At 39.9% G+C, this 16,679-nt stretch overlaps 1 protein-coding gene across 1 annotated transcript in view; it reads left to right on the top strand.

Moving 5' to 3' along the window:
- Positions 1-16,679, top strand: part of LOC136118419 (kinesin-like protein KIF28P) — an 85,101-nt gene that overhangs the window by 29,849 nt on the left and 38,573 nt on the right. Inside the window, exons 4-6 of the mRNA XM_065871692.1 lie at positions 8,174-8,209; positions 11,977-12,201; positions 13,826-13,980. Of these exons, the coding sequence (XP_065727764.1) occupies positions 8,174-8,209; positions 11,977-12,201; positions 13,826-13,980 (416 nt within the window). The remainder of the gene's footprint in view (positions 1-8,173; positions 8,210-11,976; positions 12,202-13,825; positions 13,981-16,679) is intronic.

The following is a 16,679-nucleotide window of genomic DNA, read 5'->3' as shown; positions in this document are numbered from 1 at the left end:
ATCTGTACCATTTTTCTAGATTCCACATATATGTGTTAATATATGATATTTGTTTTTCTCTATCTGCCTTACTTCACTCTGTATGACAGTCTCTAGGTTCATCCAAGTCTCTGCAAATGACCCAATTTGATTCCTTTTTATGGCAGAGTAATATTCCACTGTATACATGTACCACATCTTCTTTATCCATTCCTCTGTTGACAGGCATTCAGGTTGCTTCCATGACCTAGCTATAGTAAATAGTGCTGCAATGAACATTGGGGTACATGTGTCTTTTTGAATTATGGTTTTCTCTGGTATATGCCCAGTAGTGGGATTGCTGGGTCATATGGTAGTTCTATTTTTAGTCTTTTAGGAACCTCCATACTGTTCTCCATAGTGGCTGTATCAATGTACATTCCCATTAACAGTGCAAGAGGATTCCCTTTTCTCCACACCCTCTCCAGCATTTGTTGTTTGTAGATTTTCTGATGATGCCCATTCTAACCAGTGTGAGGTGATACCTCATTGTAGTTTTGATTTGCATTTCTCTAATAATTAGTGATGTTGAGCAGCTTTTCATGTGCCTCTTGGCCATCTGTATGTCTTCTTTAGAGAAATGTCTATCTAGGTCTTCTGCCCATTTTTTGATTAGGTTTTTTGTTTTTTTAATATTGAGCTGCATGAGCTGTTTATATATGTTGGAGGTTAATTCTTTGTCCGTTGATTCATTGGCAAATATTTTCTCCCATTCTGAGGGTTGTCTTTTCATCTTGTTTATAGTTTATTTTGCAGTGCAAAAGCTTTTAAGTTTCATTAGGTCCCATTTGTTTATTTTTGTTTTTATTTCCATTACTCTAGCAGGTGGGTCAAAAAAGATCTTGCTGTGATTTATTTCACAGAGTGTTCTTCCTATGTTTTCCTCTAAGAGTTTTACAGTCTTATATTTAGGTCTTTAATTCATTTTGAGTTTATTTTTGTGTATGGTGTTAGGAAGTGTTCAAATTCAATTCTTTTACATGTGGCTGTCCAGTTTTCCCAGCACCACTTATTGAAGAGACTGTCTTTTCTCCATTGTATATCCTTGCCTCCTTGTCATAGATTAGTTCACTGTAGGTGCGTGGGTTTATCTCTGGGCTTTCTATCCTGTTCCATTGATCTCTATTTCTGTTTTTGTGCCAGTACCATATTGTCTTGATTACTGTAGCTTTTTAGTATAGTCTGAAGTCAGGGAGTCTGATTCCTCCAGCTCCGTTTTTTTCCCCTCAAGATTTCTTTGGCTATTCAGGGTCTTTTGTGTCTCCATACAAATTTTAAGATTTTTGTTGTAGTTCTGTAAAAAATGCCACTGGTAATTTGTTAGGGATTGCACTGAATCTGTAGATTGCTTTGGGTAGTATAGTCATCTTCACAATATTGATTCTTCCAATTCAAGAACATGGTATATCACTCCATCTGTTTGTGTCATCTTTGATTTCTTTCATCAGAGTCTTATAGTTTTCTGAGTACAGGTCTTTTACCTCCTTAGGTAAGTTTATTCCTAGGTATTTTATTCTTTTTGTTGCAAAGGTGAATTGATTAATTCACCATTAATTTAATTTCTTTAATTTAATTTCTCTTTCTGATATTCCATTGTTAATGTATAGGAGTGCAAGGGATTTCTGTGCATTAATTTTGTATCCTGCAACTTTACCAGATTCATTGATTAGCTCTAGTAGTTTTCTGGTGGCATCTTTAGGATTCTCTGATTTTCTTCTCTGATTGCCGTGGCTAGGACTTCCAAAATTATGTTGAATAATAGTGGTGAGAGTGGACATCCTTGTCTTCTTCCCAATCTCAGAGGAAATGTTTTCAGTTTTTCACAATTGAGAATGATGTTTACTGTGGGTTTGTCATATATGGCCTTTATTATGTTGAGGTAGTTTCCCTCTATGCCCACTTTCTGGAGAGTTTTTACCATAAATGGGTAAAATGCTTGTCAAAAGCTTTTTCTGCATCTATTGAGATGATCATATGGTTTTTCTCCTTCAGGTTTTTAATATGGTGTATCACATTGATTGATTTGCGTATACTGAAGAATCCTTGCATCCCTGGGATAAATCCCACTTGATCATGGTATATGATCCTTTTAATGCGTTGTTGAATTCTGTTTGCTAGTATTTTGTTGAGGATTTTTTCATCTATATCCATCAATGATATTGGTCTGTAATTTTCTTTTTTTTTTTCTAGCAGCTTTGGTTTTGGTATCAGGATGATGGTGAGCTCGTAGAATGAGTTTGGGAGTGTTCCTTCCTCTGCAGTTTTCTGGAAGAGTTTGAGAAGGTGTTAGCTGTACTCCAGATGCTTGATAGAATTCACCTGTGAAGTCATCTGGTCCTGGACTTTCGTTTGTTGGAAGATTTTTAATCACAGTTTCAATTACTTTACTTGTGATTGGTCTGTTCTTTTTTTTCTATTTCTTCCTGGTTCAGTCTTGGAAGGTTATACCTTTCTAAGAATTTGTCCATTTCTTCCAGGTTGTCCATTTTATTGGCATAGAGTTGCTTGTAGCAGTCTCTTAGGATGCTTTGTATTTCTGCGGTGTCTGTTGTAACTTCTCCTTTTTCATTTCTAATTTTAGAGTCCTCTCCCTCTTTTTCTTGATGAGTCTGGCTAAAGGTTTATCAATTTTGTTTATATTCTCAAAGAACTAGCTTTTAGTTTTATTGATCTTTGCTACTGTTTTCTTTGTTTCTATTTCATTTATTTCTGCTCTGATCTTTAGGATTTCTTTCCTTGTACTAACTTTGGATTATGTTTGTTCTTCTTTCTCTAGTTCCTTTAGGTGTAAAGTTAGATAGTTTATTTGAGATCTTTCTTGTTTCTTGAGGTAGGATTGTATTGCTATAAACTTCTCTTTTAGAACTACTTTTGTTGCATGCCGTAGGTTTTGGATCGTTGTGTTTTCATTGTCATTTGTCTCTAGGTATTTTTTTATTTCCTCTTTGATTTCTTCAGTGATCTCTTGGTTATTTAGTAGTGTATTGTTTAGCCTCCATGTGTTTGTATTTTTTACAGATGTGTTCCTGTAATTGATATCTAGTCTCATAGTGTTGTGGTCGGAAAAGATACTTGATACAATTTCAATTTTCTTCAATTTACCAAGGCTTGATTTGTGACCCAAGATATGATCTATCCTGGAGAATGTTCCATGAGCACTTGAGAAAAATGTGTATTCTGTTGTTTTTGGATGGAATGTCCTATAAATATCAATTAAGTCCATCTTGTTTAATGTACCGTTTAAAGCTTGTGTTTCTTTATTTGTTTTCATTTTGGATGATCTGTTCATTGGTGAAAGTGGGGTGTTAAAGTCCCCTACCATGAATGTGTTACTGTCGACTTCCCCTTTTATGGCTGTTAGTATTTGCCTTATGTATTGAGGTGCTCCTATGTTGGGTGCATAAATATTTACACATGTTATATCTTCCTCTTGGATCGATCCCTTGATCATTATGTAGTGTCCTCCTTTGTGTCTTCTAACAGTCTTTATTTTAAAGTCTATTTTGTCTGATATGAGTATTGCTACTCCAGCTTTCTTTTGGTTTCCATTTGCATGGAATATCTTTTTCCATCCCCTCACTTTCAGTCTGTACGTGTCCCTAGGTCTGAAGTGGGTCTGTTGTAGACAGCATATGTAAGGGTCTTGTTTTTGTATCCATTCACCCAGTCTATGTCTTTTGGTGGGAGCATTTAATCCATTTACATTTAAGGTAATTATCAATATGTATGTTCCTATTCCCATTTTCTTAATTGTTTTGGGTTTGTTATTGTAGGTCTTTTCCTTCTCTTGTGTTTCTTGCCTAGAGAAGTTCCTTTAGCATTTGTTGTAAAACTGATTTGGTGGTGCTGAACTCTCTCAGCTTTTGCTCATCTGTAAAGGTTTTAGTTTCTCCGTCAACTCTGAATGAGATCCTTGCTGGGTAGAGTAATCCTGGTTGTAGGTTTTTCTCCTTCATCACTTTAAATATGTCCTGCCACTCCCTTCTGGCTTGCAGGGTTTCTGCTGAAAGATCAGCTGTTAACCTTATGAGGATTCCCTTGTGTGTTATTTGTTGTTTTTCCCTTGCTGCTTTTAATATGATTTCTTTGTATTTAATTTTTGACAGTTTGGTTAATATGTGTCTTGGCGTGTTTCTCCTTAGATTTATCCTGTATGGGACTCTCTGTGCTTCCTGGACTTGATTAACTATTTCCTTTCCCATATTAGGGAAGTTTTCAACTATAATCTCATCAAATATTTTCTCAGTCCCTTTCTTTTTCTCTTCTTCTTCTGGGACTCCTATAATTCGAATGTTGGTGCGTTTAATGTTGTCCCAGAGGTCTCTGAGACTGTCCTCAGTTCTTTTCATTCTTTTTTCTTTATTCTGCTCTGCAGTAGTTATTTCCACTATTTTATCTTCCAGGTCACTTATCCATTCTTCTGCCTCAGTTATTCTGCTATTGATTCCTTCTAGAGTATTTTTAATTTCATTTATTGTGTTGTTCATCGTTGCTTGTTTCCTCTTTAGTTCTTCTAGGTTCTTGTTAAATGTTTCTTGCATTTATTCTATTTCCAAGATTTTGGATCATCTTTACTATCATTATTCTGAATTCTTTTTCATGTAGACTGCCTATTTCCTCTTCATTTGTTAGGTCTGGTGGGTTTTCATCTTGCTCCTTCATCTGCTGTGTGTTTTTCTGTCTTCTCATTTTGCTTATCTTACTGTGTTTGGGGTCTCCTTTTTGCAGGCTGCAGGTTCGTAGTTCCCATTGTTTTTGGTGTCTGTCCCCAGTGGCTAAACTTGGTTCAGTGGGTTGTGTAGGCTTCCTGGTGGAGGGGACTAGTGCCTGTGTTCTGGTGGATGAGGCTGGATCTTGTCTTTCTGGTGGGCAGGTCCACGTCTGGTGGTGTGTTTTGGGGTGTCTGTGGCCTTATTATGATTTTAGGCAGCCTCTCTGCTAATGGGTGGTGTTCTGTTCCTGTCTTGCTAGTTGTTTGGCATAGGGTGTCCAGCACTGTAGCTTGCTGGTCGTTGAGTGAAGCTGGGTGCTGGTGTTGAGATGGAGATCTCTGGGAGATTTTTGCCGTTTGATATTCCATGGAGCTGGGAGGTCTCTTTTGGACGGGTGTCCTGAAGTTGGCTCTCCCACCTCAGAGGCACAGCACTGACTCCTGGCTGCAGCACCAAGAGCCTTTCATCTGCACGGCTCAGAATAAAAGGGAGAAAAAGTAGAAGGAAAAGAAAGAAAGAAAGAGGATAAAATAAAGATAAAATAAAATAAAGTTATTAAAATAAAAAATAATTAAGGAAAAAAAATTTTTTAAGTAAAAAAAAAAAAAAATGGACAGACAGAACCCTAGGACAAATGGTGAAAGCAAAGCTATACAGACAAAATCTCACACAGAAGCATACACATACACACTCACAAAAAGAGGAAAAGGGGAAAAAATAATATATCTTGTTCTCAAAGTCCACTTCCTTAATTTGGGATGATTCGTTATCTATTCAGGTATTCCACAGAAGCAGGGTACATCAAGTTGATTGTGGAGATTTAATCGGCTGCTCCTGAGGCTGCTTGGAGAGCCTCTTGTTTGTTCGCACAGCTCCTGGGGTTCAGCTTTGGATTTGGCCCCGCCTCAGCGTGTAGGTCGCCTGAGGGCGTCAGTTCTTCCCTCAGACAGGAAGTGGTTAAAGGAGCAGCTGATGCGGGGGCTCTGGCTCACTCAGGCCGGGGGGAGGGAGGGGTACGGATGCGCAGCAAGCCGGCGGTGGCAGAGGCCGGCGTGACGTTGCACCAGCCTGAGGCGCGCCATGTGTTCTCCCGGGGAAGTTGTCCCTGGATCCCGGGACCCTGGCCGTGGCGGGCTGCACAGGCTCCCGGGAGGAGAGGTGTGGACAGTGACCTGTGCTCGCACACAGGCTTCTTGGTGGCGGCAGCAGCATCCTTAGCGTCTCATGCCCGTCTCTAGGGTTCGCACTTTTAGCCGCGGCTCGCGCCCGTCTCTGGAGCTCCTTTAAGCAGCGTTCTTAATCCCCTGTCCTCGCGCACCAGGAAACAAAGAGGGAAGAAAAAGTCTATTTCCTCTTCGGCAAGTCCAGACTTTTCCCCGGACTCCCTCCCGGCTAGCCGCGGTGCACTAGCCCCTTCAGGCTCTGTTCAAGCCACCAACCCCAGTCCTCTCCCTGTGATCCGACTGAAGCCCGAGCCTCAGCTCCCAGCCCCGTCCGCCCCGGCAGGTGAGCAGACAAGCCTCTCGGGCTGGTGCGTGCTGGTCGGCCCTGATCCTCTGTGCAGGAATCTCTCTGCTTTGCCCTCCGCACCCCCTGTTGCTGCGCTCTCCTCCACGGCACCGAAGCTCCCCCCTTCCGCCACCCGCCGTCTCCACCCGCAAAGGGGCTTCCAGTGTGTGGAAACCTTTCCTCCTTCACAGCTCCCTCCCACTGGTGCAGGTCCCGTCCCTATTCTTTTGTCTCTGTTTATTCTTTTTTCTTTTGCGCTACCCAGGTGCGTGGGGAGTTTCTTGCCTTTTGGGAGGTCTGAGATCTTCTGCCAGCGTTCAGTAGGTGTTCTGTAGGAGTTGTTCCATGTGTAGATGTATTTGTGATGTATCTGTGGGGAGGAAGGTGATCTCCGCATCTTACTCTTCTGCCATCTTCCCCCTCTCCCCTCCCATGCAGTTTTGTTTTGTTTTGGTTTGGTTTTGGTTTTGGTTTTTTTTTTTTTTTTTTTTTTTTTGCGGTATGCGGGCCTCTCACTGTTGGGACCTCTCCCGTTGTGGAGCACAGGCTCCGGACGCGCAGGCTCAGCGGCCATAGCTCGTGGGCCCAGCCGCTCCGCGGCATGCGGGATCCTCCCGGACCGGGGCACGAACCCCTGTCCCCCGCATCGGCAGGCGGGCTCCCAACCACTGCGCCACCAGGGAAGCCCCTTGGTTTTGTTTTTTGCAGTACGCAGGCCTCTCACTGCTGTGGCCTCTCCCGTTGCGGAGCACAGGCTCCGGACGCGCAGGCTCATTGGCCGTGGCTCACGGGCCCAGCCGCTCCGCGGTATGTGGGATCCTCCCGGACCGGGGCTCAAACCCGCGTCCCCTGCATCGGCAGGCGGACTCTCAACCACTGCGCCACCAGGGAAGCCCTCCCATGCAGTTTTAATCTGCTTCCTCTGCCTTATTTCTGGAGTAAGCAAGTGTGTGCACGCTCTTCATGAGTGGAGTCTAGGTTTCTTACAGCCCTCTGTCAATCTCACTGGTTTTCAAAGCAGCTAGGGGAATTCATCCTCCCGGTGTCAGACCCCAGGGCTGGGTTGCCCACTGTGTGTTCAAACCTCTCACTCCCCAGTAGGATCTCCAAGCCTGTGTAATACCTCTCCTCTTCTGTGTCCCTCCCAGGGACACAGGTCCCGACTTGATTGCTTCTCTTCCCTTCCGACCCGATTCTCTGTGGATCTTTCTTATAGCCTTGGTTTTGTAAGCATCCTTCTGCTGGTTTCCAATTAGTTTTCAGTGAGAATTGCTCCACGGGTACACGTAGTTTTGATGTGTTAATGAGGGGAGGTGAGCTTAGCGTCCTCCTGCGCTGCCCTCTTGATCTCCCCTCCCATTTGTTCATCTTAAAATGTGATGCTCTCTGAAGCTAGTTGGGAGCTCTGGGGAGGTAAGGTTTGACTGGCAGGACTCACCACAGGGTGACTAACAGATAAGCCAGCTTTTCATGGGTAAGGGATGGTGGTGGCAAAATGTCAGTATCTTAGAGCCTTTTCTCTAGACTAGAGAAGTTCAGATTCCCCCAATCTCCTGTTTAAGGGGTGTAAGCTTGGCTAGCATTATTCCAAAAGCACAGTAGGGTTAAAGACCAATCTTTTTCTCTGCATATGTTCATATCAGAGAGTGAGCAATAAAGAACATTTTTCTCTTCTCAGTTGAGGCTGAAACACACACACACAGGCACACACACATGCAATGTTTTGTATGTTTTTAATTTATATTAAGAACTTCCTCCATATCATTAAAATTAGTTGAGAATCTCCTATTGCTTGTGAAAAAGAGCTTTACTGTATTTAATATTTCGCTTTTTCCTTTGTTGTACATTTATCTCGTTTCCATAGTACTTTTTTTTTTTTCAAAGATGACTGCTTCAAGAGAATCTTAATTTACTTTATGCCCTTTTTTATACAGGTTACATTCAGCATGCTGGAAATTTACAATGAACAGGTAACAGTGATTATATTTTCTGACACACAAATCTGAGTGACTCTGCAGCTTAATAAATATCAGAGGCTCCCCCTCACCTATCCTACAGATAAAGTCAAAACTCTTTAGCCTGGCATTGACTATTGAGCCCTAACCTACCTCATTTTAGGTAGGTTCCACTTCATTTTATGTCCTTGTGTCTCCACGCATTCTATTCTTCAGCCACATAGAACTATTCTTCCTTTCCAGAATATGTCATTCTTTCCTACATCTATCTTCCCCTACCTGGAATACCCTTCCTGCTTTCTCTGGCCTTAAAGAAACTACTAAACTTCAAATCCAGCTCAGATGTCAGCTCCTCTATACATCCTAAGGCTTCAGTCAGTCGGGCTTCAGGACAGTGGTTGGCAAACTTTATCTTCAAAGTCCAGACAGAAAATATTTTAGGCTTTGAGGGCCATAAAGTCTCTGTCACCACTACTGTATTCTGCCCTCAGAGCACAAAAGCAGCCACAGAGGTATGTAAGTGAGTGGACATGGCTGCATACCAATAAACCTTTGTTTACAGACACTGAAGCTTGAAATTTCACCTAATTTTCACGTCACAAAATATTTTTCTTTCGATTTTTTTCAGCCATTTAAAAATGTGAAAAACATTCTTACCTCAATGATCATACCAAAACAAGTGGTGGGCTGAATTTGGCCCATGGGCCATAGTTTGCCTGATCATAGAACCTGGGTTCAAATCCCAGCTCTCTCATTTACTAGCTTTGTGACTTTGGGATATCACTTTATCTCAGAGCTCAGTTTGCTTATTTATAAAGTAGAGAATTTAAAACAAGACACTACACTTTGAGATGCACTGAATCTTAAATTTCTAACGTAGCGCTTATCAAACACTAGATATTGAGCAACCTTTCCTCTTTGTGCTTATATCATACTGTAAAATTTTATTTACATATTTGTATCTCCAGAACGGATAATTGCACCTTTCTATTGGCAATACTTAGTATAATACTTGGTTTAGAACGGATGCCCCTAAAGTTTGCTGAATGGGTAAATTGACAGGGGTATCTATAATTCTAAGTTTCTTAAGGGTAGTTTCATACCCCAAGATTTCTTGTGTAACCCCAAGTGCTATCCCAATGCCTTGCACTTAATCATTACTAAATAAATATTACTGAAGGAATAAATCTGTCAGTGTTTTTCTCTTTATATTAAGGAGAGGAAATACCCATTTTTTTTCTCATATGCTTCCATGAGCCATTTATTACTGTTGAAGGTTGATAGTAAATTCAAATGGGTTGTTATGTTAAGGTCACAGATTAAGTTTCTATTTCTGTCAAGTTGATGGGCTTGGGAGACAGTATAGCTCCTTTATTTCATACCAGTAACTTCAGGAGGACAACTTTACTTCCTTTATTATGAAGTTCTGTGAAAGGAACAGGGGAGAATTGCATCACATTGTGGGTCCCTTACTGATACCTATTAATGAGGATAATCTCTCTGGAGTTCTCTTTTCTTATCTCTAAAATAAGGACATTGGCCATCCTAAATACTTCTTCATGAAAGTATTCATGAAAGACTTCTTGAAAGACTTCATGAAATACTTCATGAAATACTTCTTCATGTCTCATCTTCTACGAGTCTCTGGTATTTTTCCAGCAGTACTTCCTGTCATGGAGAATGATTCCTGTCATGGAGAAGTTTCATAGAAGATATAACCTCCACTGAAGATAGTAATAAAATATATTACATATGCCGCATGAATGGTGAAAAGAAAGGCATAGAAGAGAGAGAACTAATACTGTTGGTGTTGTTTGTCAACAGAGTTAGACTGGGCCTCGAAAGATATTTACGAGTTTGGTGAGGCAGTAGGAGGCCTGGGGGACACTTTAGGCAGCAGGATTCGTATTTAATAAGTCCACGGATACGTGAAAGCACATGGCGTTTAAGGGAACAGTGAGAGTCCTGTGTAGCCGGAGCTGGAAGCATGTGGGGAGGTGAGAACAGGGAAACATCAGTAGATGGCGCTAAACATCAGTTGCTAAAAGGCAAAGGCTCTTTGTCTGGGAGGCAATGGAGAGTCAGTGAAGGGTTCTAAACAGGGAAATAAGAGAATCAGACTGGGGTTTTAGAAGATTTCTCTAGCGGCAAAGTCATATTTGAAGGAGTGCCAGATAGAGACAGACTTAGGAGTCATAAGAGCTGAGGTGAGTGAGGAAGTTCTCGTGATAACCATCGATTCAATCTCCAGGTACAACCTGGAGGATCAGGTACCAGGATCTGCCCTTGTCTCTGGGCACTTCCATATTCCATTTAGATAAACCTACTTACCTTTTTTCTAATAAGCCTTCTTCAGACACATCTTCAGCCTTAAATGCCGCTTCCTACAATTTATAATCACTCAGTGGACGTTATAGAAAAGGCTTCCTATCTAAGACAGAGTTGCCTCCGTTCTGATGTCTGCTTATCTCTGACCTTTCTGTCCAATGTCCTAATTTGCTTTCCTGAATTCAATCTGTGATCTTGCTTTGACTCTAGGACTTAAAGCTACAGAATACTTGGGGAGATCTTAGAGACCATTTTATCCATCGCTCTTCTCTTATGAGGAGAAAACTGGGGATATAAGAGACTTTCCAAAGCTCTCACACTTTGGAAGCAGAACCAGAACTAAGAGCCCAGGTCAGATTCCCAGCCCAGATCTCCCTGCATCGTATAATATCAACTACCTGCTCTAGGGACTCTGGCTCTACCAGGCTCCCATAGCTCGACCTACTGTGCCTTGGCAGAAGTGGCTTTTTGGGGGGAGAGGCAACATGGACTTTCACCTGAGGCCATGGTCTAAGTGTGACATCACACAAATCTCCAATAATAAGAAGAAAATCCAAAGAATTACCCACAGTCTCTTGTTAGGTTTGGCTGTAGCAAATACTGTTTGGGTTAAATAAGTTTCCCTTGGAAGTAGATATTCACAGTGGTGGCATTTGTTGCAGCATGATTTAACCTAGGCAGAACATTAGGTACTTTGAATGTTACTAACTTTTAAGTGTTTTAAGTTTCATTGATCACTGTTCTCAGGAAAGTAAGACTTCATTACTTTGTAATACAAAATTTGTGATAATTCAGAAAGAGGCTGGGATCATTTCTTTTCATATTATTCACAAAGGAGTTGCGGATCAACTACAAGAGTTAACAAGATTGCTAGGAGAATATTTAGGATAATCCGAGAACCATGTTTTCAAGCACAAAAGCTTTAGAATCACCTGTGTAAAGTCAGACAACTGTAGATACCGACTAAAATGTTTTTTCATGCTATAAAAGCAGTTCCGCCAATACTCCATGTTCAGTGTATTAAACATTACTTGTTAGCTTAGCTTCAGTTACGCTATCTTCTCCACAAGCATTCACTGAGTTCCTATCACATGTCAGGAACCATGTTAGGATTTACTGTCCTAGTAAAGAAACATGCCCTGCCCTCAGGGACCTCGCAGTCTGGTTGAAGTGCTCTAGGTACTTGAACATAATAAAACTGAATTTCTAAAAAAATATATGCTTCTGATTTCACTAATTACAGCAGGTTTCCATATTTTCTTGCTTGTCATTTCTCTATTCCTTACTTATTTAAATTATGAGGTGGTCTGGTGCCTACAGAACTTTAACATTTATTCATTCATCCAATACATATTTACTGAGCACTTAATGTATTCTAGAAAGGGCTGTAACGGTGAAATAAACAAAAATCCTTGCCTTCCTGAATTTTGCATTATTTATTCTTTTTTCCACAGGTAAAAGATTTGCTGTCCAAAACCAAGAAACCTGGAGGGCTAAAAGTAAGGGAAGACCAACAGCTGGGCTTTTATGTGGATGGTCTAAAGTCAGTGCCTTGTGAGAACTATGCCCAGATTGAAAGACTGATGGAACAAGGAACAAAAATAAGGACCACAGCTTCGACCAACATGAATGCCAGCAGCAGCCGGTCTCACATGGTCATCACCATTCAGTTCAAGCAGGTGAGATTCAAGTGGATGCCATTGTCCCCACCTCCCACCAAGGGGGTCCAGGGAAAGGTTCCCAGTAGCGTTATGGGCTGGTGAGTATTATGGAATCTTTTTAGAGTTGATCTATGGATTAAGGTGGCTCTTTCCACACATAGACTATAGGGTCAGAAGCAGGAGAAAGTGAGGCACTTGTCTCCTTGCTTCCCTCCCCCGACATCCATGCCCCCCAACCCCGGCCTAAGTGAGCCCGTTACTAACAGAGGGGTGGCAGTAAGACCTACCAGATCCCAGAAATGCCCCTGAGACTAAAGACTGCTTTCCCTCAAGTAAATTCGATGCTCTGGGAAACAGGTTTTGACCCCCGAGTTGATCAAAGTGTGGAGATATGAGAGTGGGTCTGTGGTTTGTCATGGAGAATTCTACTAGTAGGCTCTGTGTGCACCACCAAAATAATAATGCCCGACTTTCAGATCCATGAGCCTAGCCAGATACTGAAGTGTCTTTCTGATATTTGGAATCACAAAGATAAAGTCTTTGAAATCAGGTAATCCATGTAACGCCCCACTAAATAGAATCTTTGGTAAACTAGAGCGCACTTTTCTCCTCCATTCTCCTTGGTGGATATCACCGAGTGACCTCTACAGTTATGGACAATTTGATTCAGACATGGTTATTCACAAAGCCTGGTTAAACATTTAGCTACAGTTTTACCACCTCCATCCCCTAAGCCCCAGCACTAGTAACAGATAAAACAGTAATAAGTAAAGATTGTCCTGCTCTAACCAAGAATAGTGGAAAAACACTAGACCATGTATGACTCTGTTTACCAGCTCTGAAACTTTGGGAAGTAACTTACCTTTCCTAAGTCTCAGTTTCTTGTTCTGTAAAAATGAGATGAATAGTTATCCTCATAGGAATGTTGAGAAGTTTAAATAGCACTCTGCATTTTAAAGAACCTTGTAAACTTTTAAATATTATTCACTTAATTTTACCATGTTACTGAAATTTATAAACTTTAAATATGGTTTTCCCTGCTATTTTTTAAACTTGATATTTTAGAGGCGAGAGACAAAATTAACTGGAAAAGAATGATCTTACTCTGTTTATTGGTGTCAGTAACAACATGAACACCTATTTATGTATGCCAGGCATGGTTAGAACCATTACATCTATTATCTTTTACCCTCATAACATCCCCAAAGCATGCTATCATCCTTATTTTACAACTGAGGAAGCTGAAACTCTGAAAAGTTAAATCATTTGTCCACAGTTACATGACAGAAAGGGAACCTGTGGCATTCTTTCCATTACATGACTACACCATCCTGAACAGTTACTTATTTTGCAGATTTCACAGTAGATTTAAAATACTTATTGATCACAGAAATACTAATATCTAATATATCATTGAAAGTAGCTCTGCAGAATTGGGAAGGGGCAACTGAGACATTTGAACCTAGTAATGTTATTGTAAAATGTCATTATAAAGAGGATGGCATTTTAACTTGCAAATTTTATTACATCTTTTTTGAGTGTGAAATACAATTAGAAAAAATATGCTAGAATGTAAAATAGATTGTCTTCTTGTGTAGTCTGCTGCCACTCTAATAGCATGACCTGTGTTGCTTTCCTACAGGTTTTTCTAGACAGAGACCTCAGCAAACAATCCAGTATTAATTTGGTGGATTTAGCTGGAAGTGAAAGGCAGAAATCTTCAGGATCTGAAGGTGACAGATTGAGGGAAGGATCACGAGTTAACTTAAGTTTAACCAATTTAGGAAATGTGATCAGGTAAATAATCAGTGGATAGGTACTTATTTGTGCCATAAAAATAAACTCAAATATCAAAATTTAGATTAATCATGACCCTTGGTTCATGACCCACTATCATCATTGGTTCATTCCTGGCCCTCCTGTAGATTTTATTTTAAACTAATTAATTGCTTTTAAATGAAATAACAAACACTAATAAAACCACCACCCAACCCAAGAAACAGGTGGTATTCCTCTCCTATTCTCCCCTTGGAGGTAGCCACCATATTGAATTTTATGTTTAATCTCCCTCCCTCCCTACTTCCTTCCCTCTTTCTTTATTTTATCATTTCTTGTTTTATCGCTTGTGCACATTATTATTTATTAGTAGCACTGATTTTTGAATTTTATAAAAGGGTAAAATATTATATTGCTTTCTGGATCTTGCATTGTTAAGGTTACTTAGGTATAAATTACATATAGTAAAGTGCAGAAATCTTAAAGGTTCAGCTCAATGGATTTTTATATATGTATATATCTATGTAATTACCATCTAGATTGAGATATAGTACATTTCCCAAACTCAGAAAACTCCCTCATACCTCCTCCTAATTTTTAATCCTAACAAAAGGAATTGACCTTTGTTATCAAAGATTAGTTTTGCCTAACTGTATTGATTTTCATAAAAATGAGATCATGTATATCAGGTCATTGTCTTTTATTTATTTGTTTGTTTGTTTATTTTAATTTATTTTTGGCTGCGTTGGGTCTTCACTGCTGCATGTGGGGGGCTCTCTCTAGTTTCGGCAAGCAGGGGCTACTCTTTGTTGCGGTGCGTGGGCTTCTCATTGCAATGGTTTCTCTTGTTGTGGAGCACAGGCTCTAGGCACGCAGTCTTCAGTGGTTGTGGCACACGGGCTCAGTAGTTGTGGCTCACAGGCTCTAGAGCGCAGGCTCAGTAGTTGTGGCACACGGGCTTAGTTGCTCTGCGGCATGTGGGATCTTCCTGGACCAGGGCTCGAACCTGTGTCCTCTGCATTGGTAGGCGGATTCTTAACCACTGAGCCACCAGGGGATCCCTGGCCATTGTCTTTTACATCTGGCTTCATTCACTGAGGATTGTGTCTATGAGACTAATCCATGCTGTTTCACTTAGCAATTATTAATTGTTTTTCATTGCTATGCAGTATTCCATTATAGGAATATACCACTATTTATCCATTCTCCTCTTGTATGGGCATTTAGTTTGTTTCCAGGTTTTGACTATTATGAATAAAGTTGCTATCAACGTTCTTGTACAGGTACTTAGGGGAAAATAATTACTCATTCCTCTTAAGTACATACCCAGGAGTAGGGTTTGCTTTTAGATTCAACATTATTAACGATATCTATCCATGTTATGTGTGGCTCTGGTTAATTTATTTTCTGTTCTTTTACTAAATGTCCTGTCTATGAGATTCATCCATGTTGTTACAGTAGCAGTTATTACTTCTTTTTCATTATTGTGTAGTATTCCATTGTGGGAATATGCCACAATTTATTCCTTCATTCTCATGTTAATTGGCATTTTGGTTGTTTCCAAGTTTTTGTTTGTTTTTTGCTATTACAAACAGTACTACTATGAACATTCTTGTATAAATCATTGGGTATCAATATTTCAAAGTGTTTTTGGTATAGACAAAGAATTGAAATTTTTGGGTGTTATATATAAGGTGTGTGAATACCTTATTTTTCGAGATGGTGACAAATTGTTCTCCAAAGTGGTTGGGCCAATTTATATTCCCAGGAGGAATGTATAACATATCCCATTGATCCACATCTTTTCTAAGGCTTGGTATTGTCAAATTTCTTGATATTTACCAATTAAGTGGGTATAAACATATTTTACTATGGTCTTGATAGCATTGGTTACCTACAAGCTGGAGCATCATTTGATTTGCTTATTAGCAATATGTTTCCTCTCAAAATACCTGGTCTTATGTTTTTCCGATTATTCTATTGAGTTATTGTCTTTTTGATCGATCTGCAGACATTTTTTACTATTTTTATTACTCTTTTCTCAGGTATATGTATTGTAAATATCTTCTCCCAGTTAGTAGCTTGACTTTTCACTTTTTTAAAGGTGTCTATTGATGAGCAGAAGTTATTGTTTATGTTTTGCATTTTTGCATTTTCTTTGTCTTGTTTAAGAAAATTTATACTTAAGTTCCTATCCATTTGGAGTTGGTGTGTAGTAGTGTAAGGTGGGCATCCTTTTTGTTATTTTTTCCTTACCGATTACCAATTTTTTCAGATCATTTGCTAAGTAGTCTCTCCTTTCCCCAATGATCTTCTATGCTACTTCTGTTATATGTCAAAATTCAATATATGCTTACTGTTCCTTGGCTCTTCAATCTGTTTGTCAACCTCTAAATATAATAAACACTTTATCCTATTCCTGGATGATATGAGTATCTCCATCCGACATCTGCTATTTTTGACATATATGTTAATTCTATTCTTCTTTAACCCCGAAAGACATTATCTTTACTGTCTTATACAGTTAGTGTTCATTCACATCTACTCCTTTTTTATTATTGTTATTCATTCCTTCTTAAACATCAGAGCTGCTCTGTAAGATCAGTTTCCTTCTGGTTGAACTATGTTCTTTAGAATTTCTTTTAGTGATCATCTGCTGACGGCAAACTCAATTTTTGTTTGGTTGAAATTTCTTTATTTTACCTTATTTTTGAAAGATA

This window comes from Phocoena phocoena, chromosome 1 (genome assembly GCF_963924675.1).
Source record: "Phocoena phocoena chromosome 1, mPhoPho1.1, whole genome shotgun sequence".
NCBI lineage: Eukaryota > Metazoa > Chordata > Mammalia > Artiodactyla > Phocoenidae > Phocoena > Phocoena phocoena.
The sequence above is the reverse complement of the archived record's forward strand: the minus strand, read 5'-3'. Positions and strand labels throughout refer to the sequence as shown.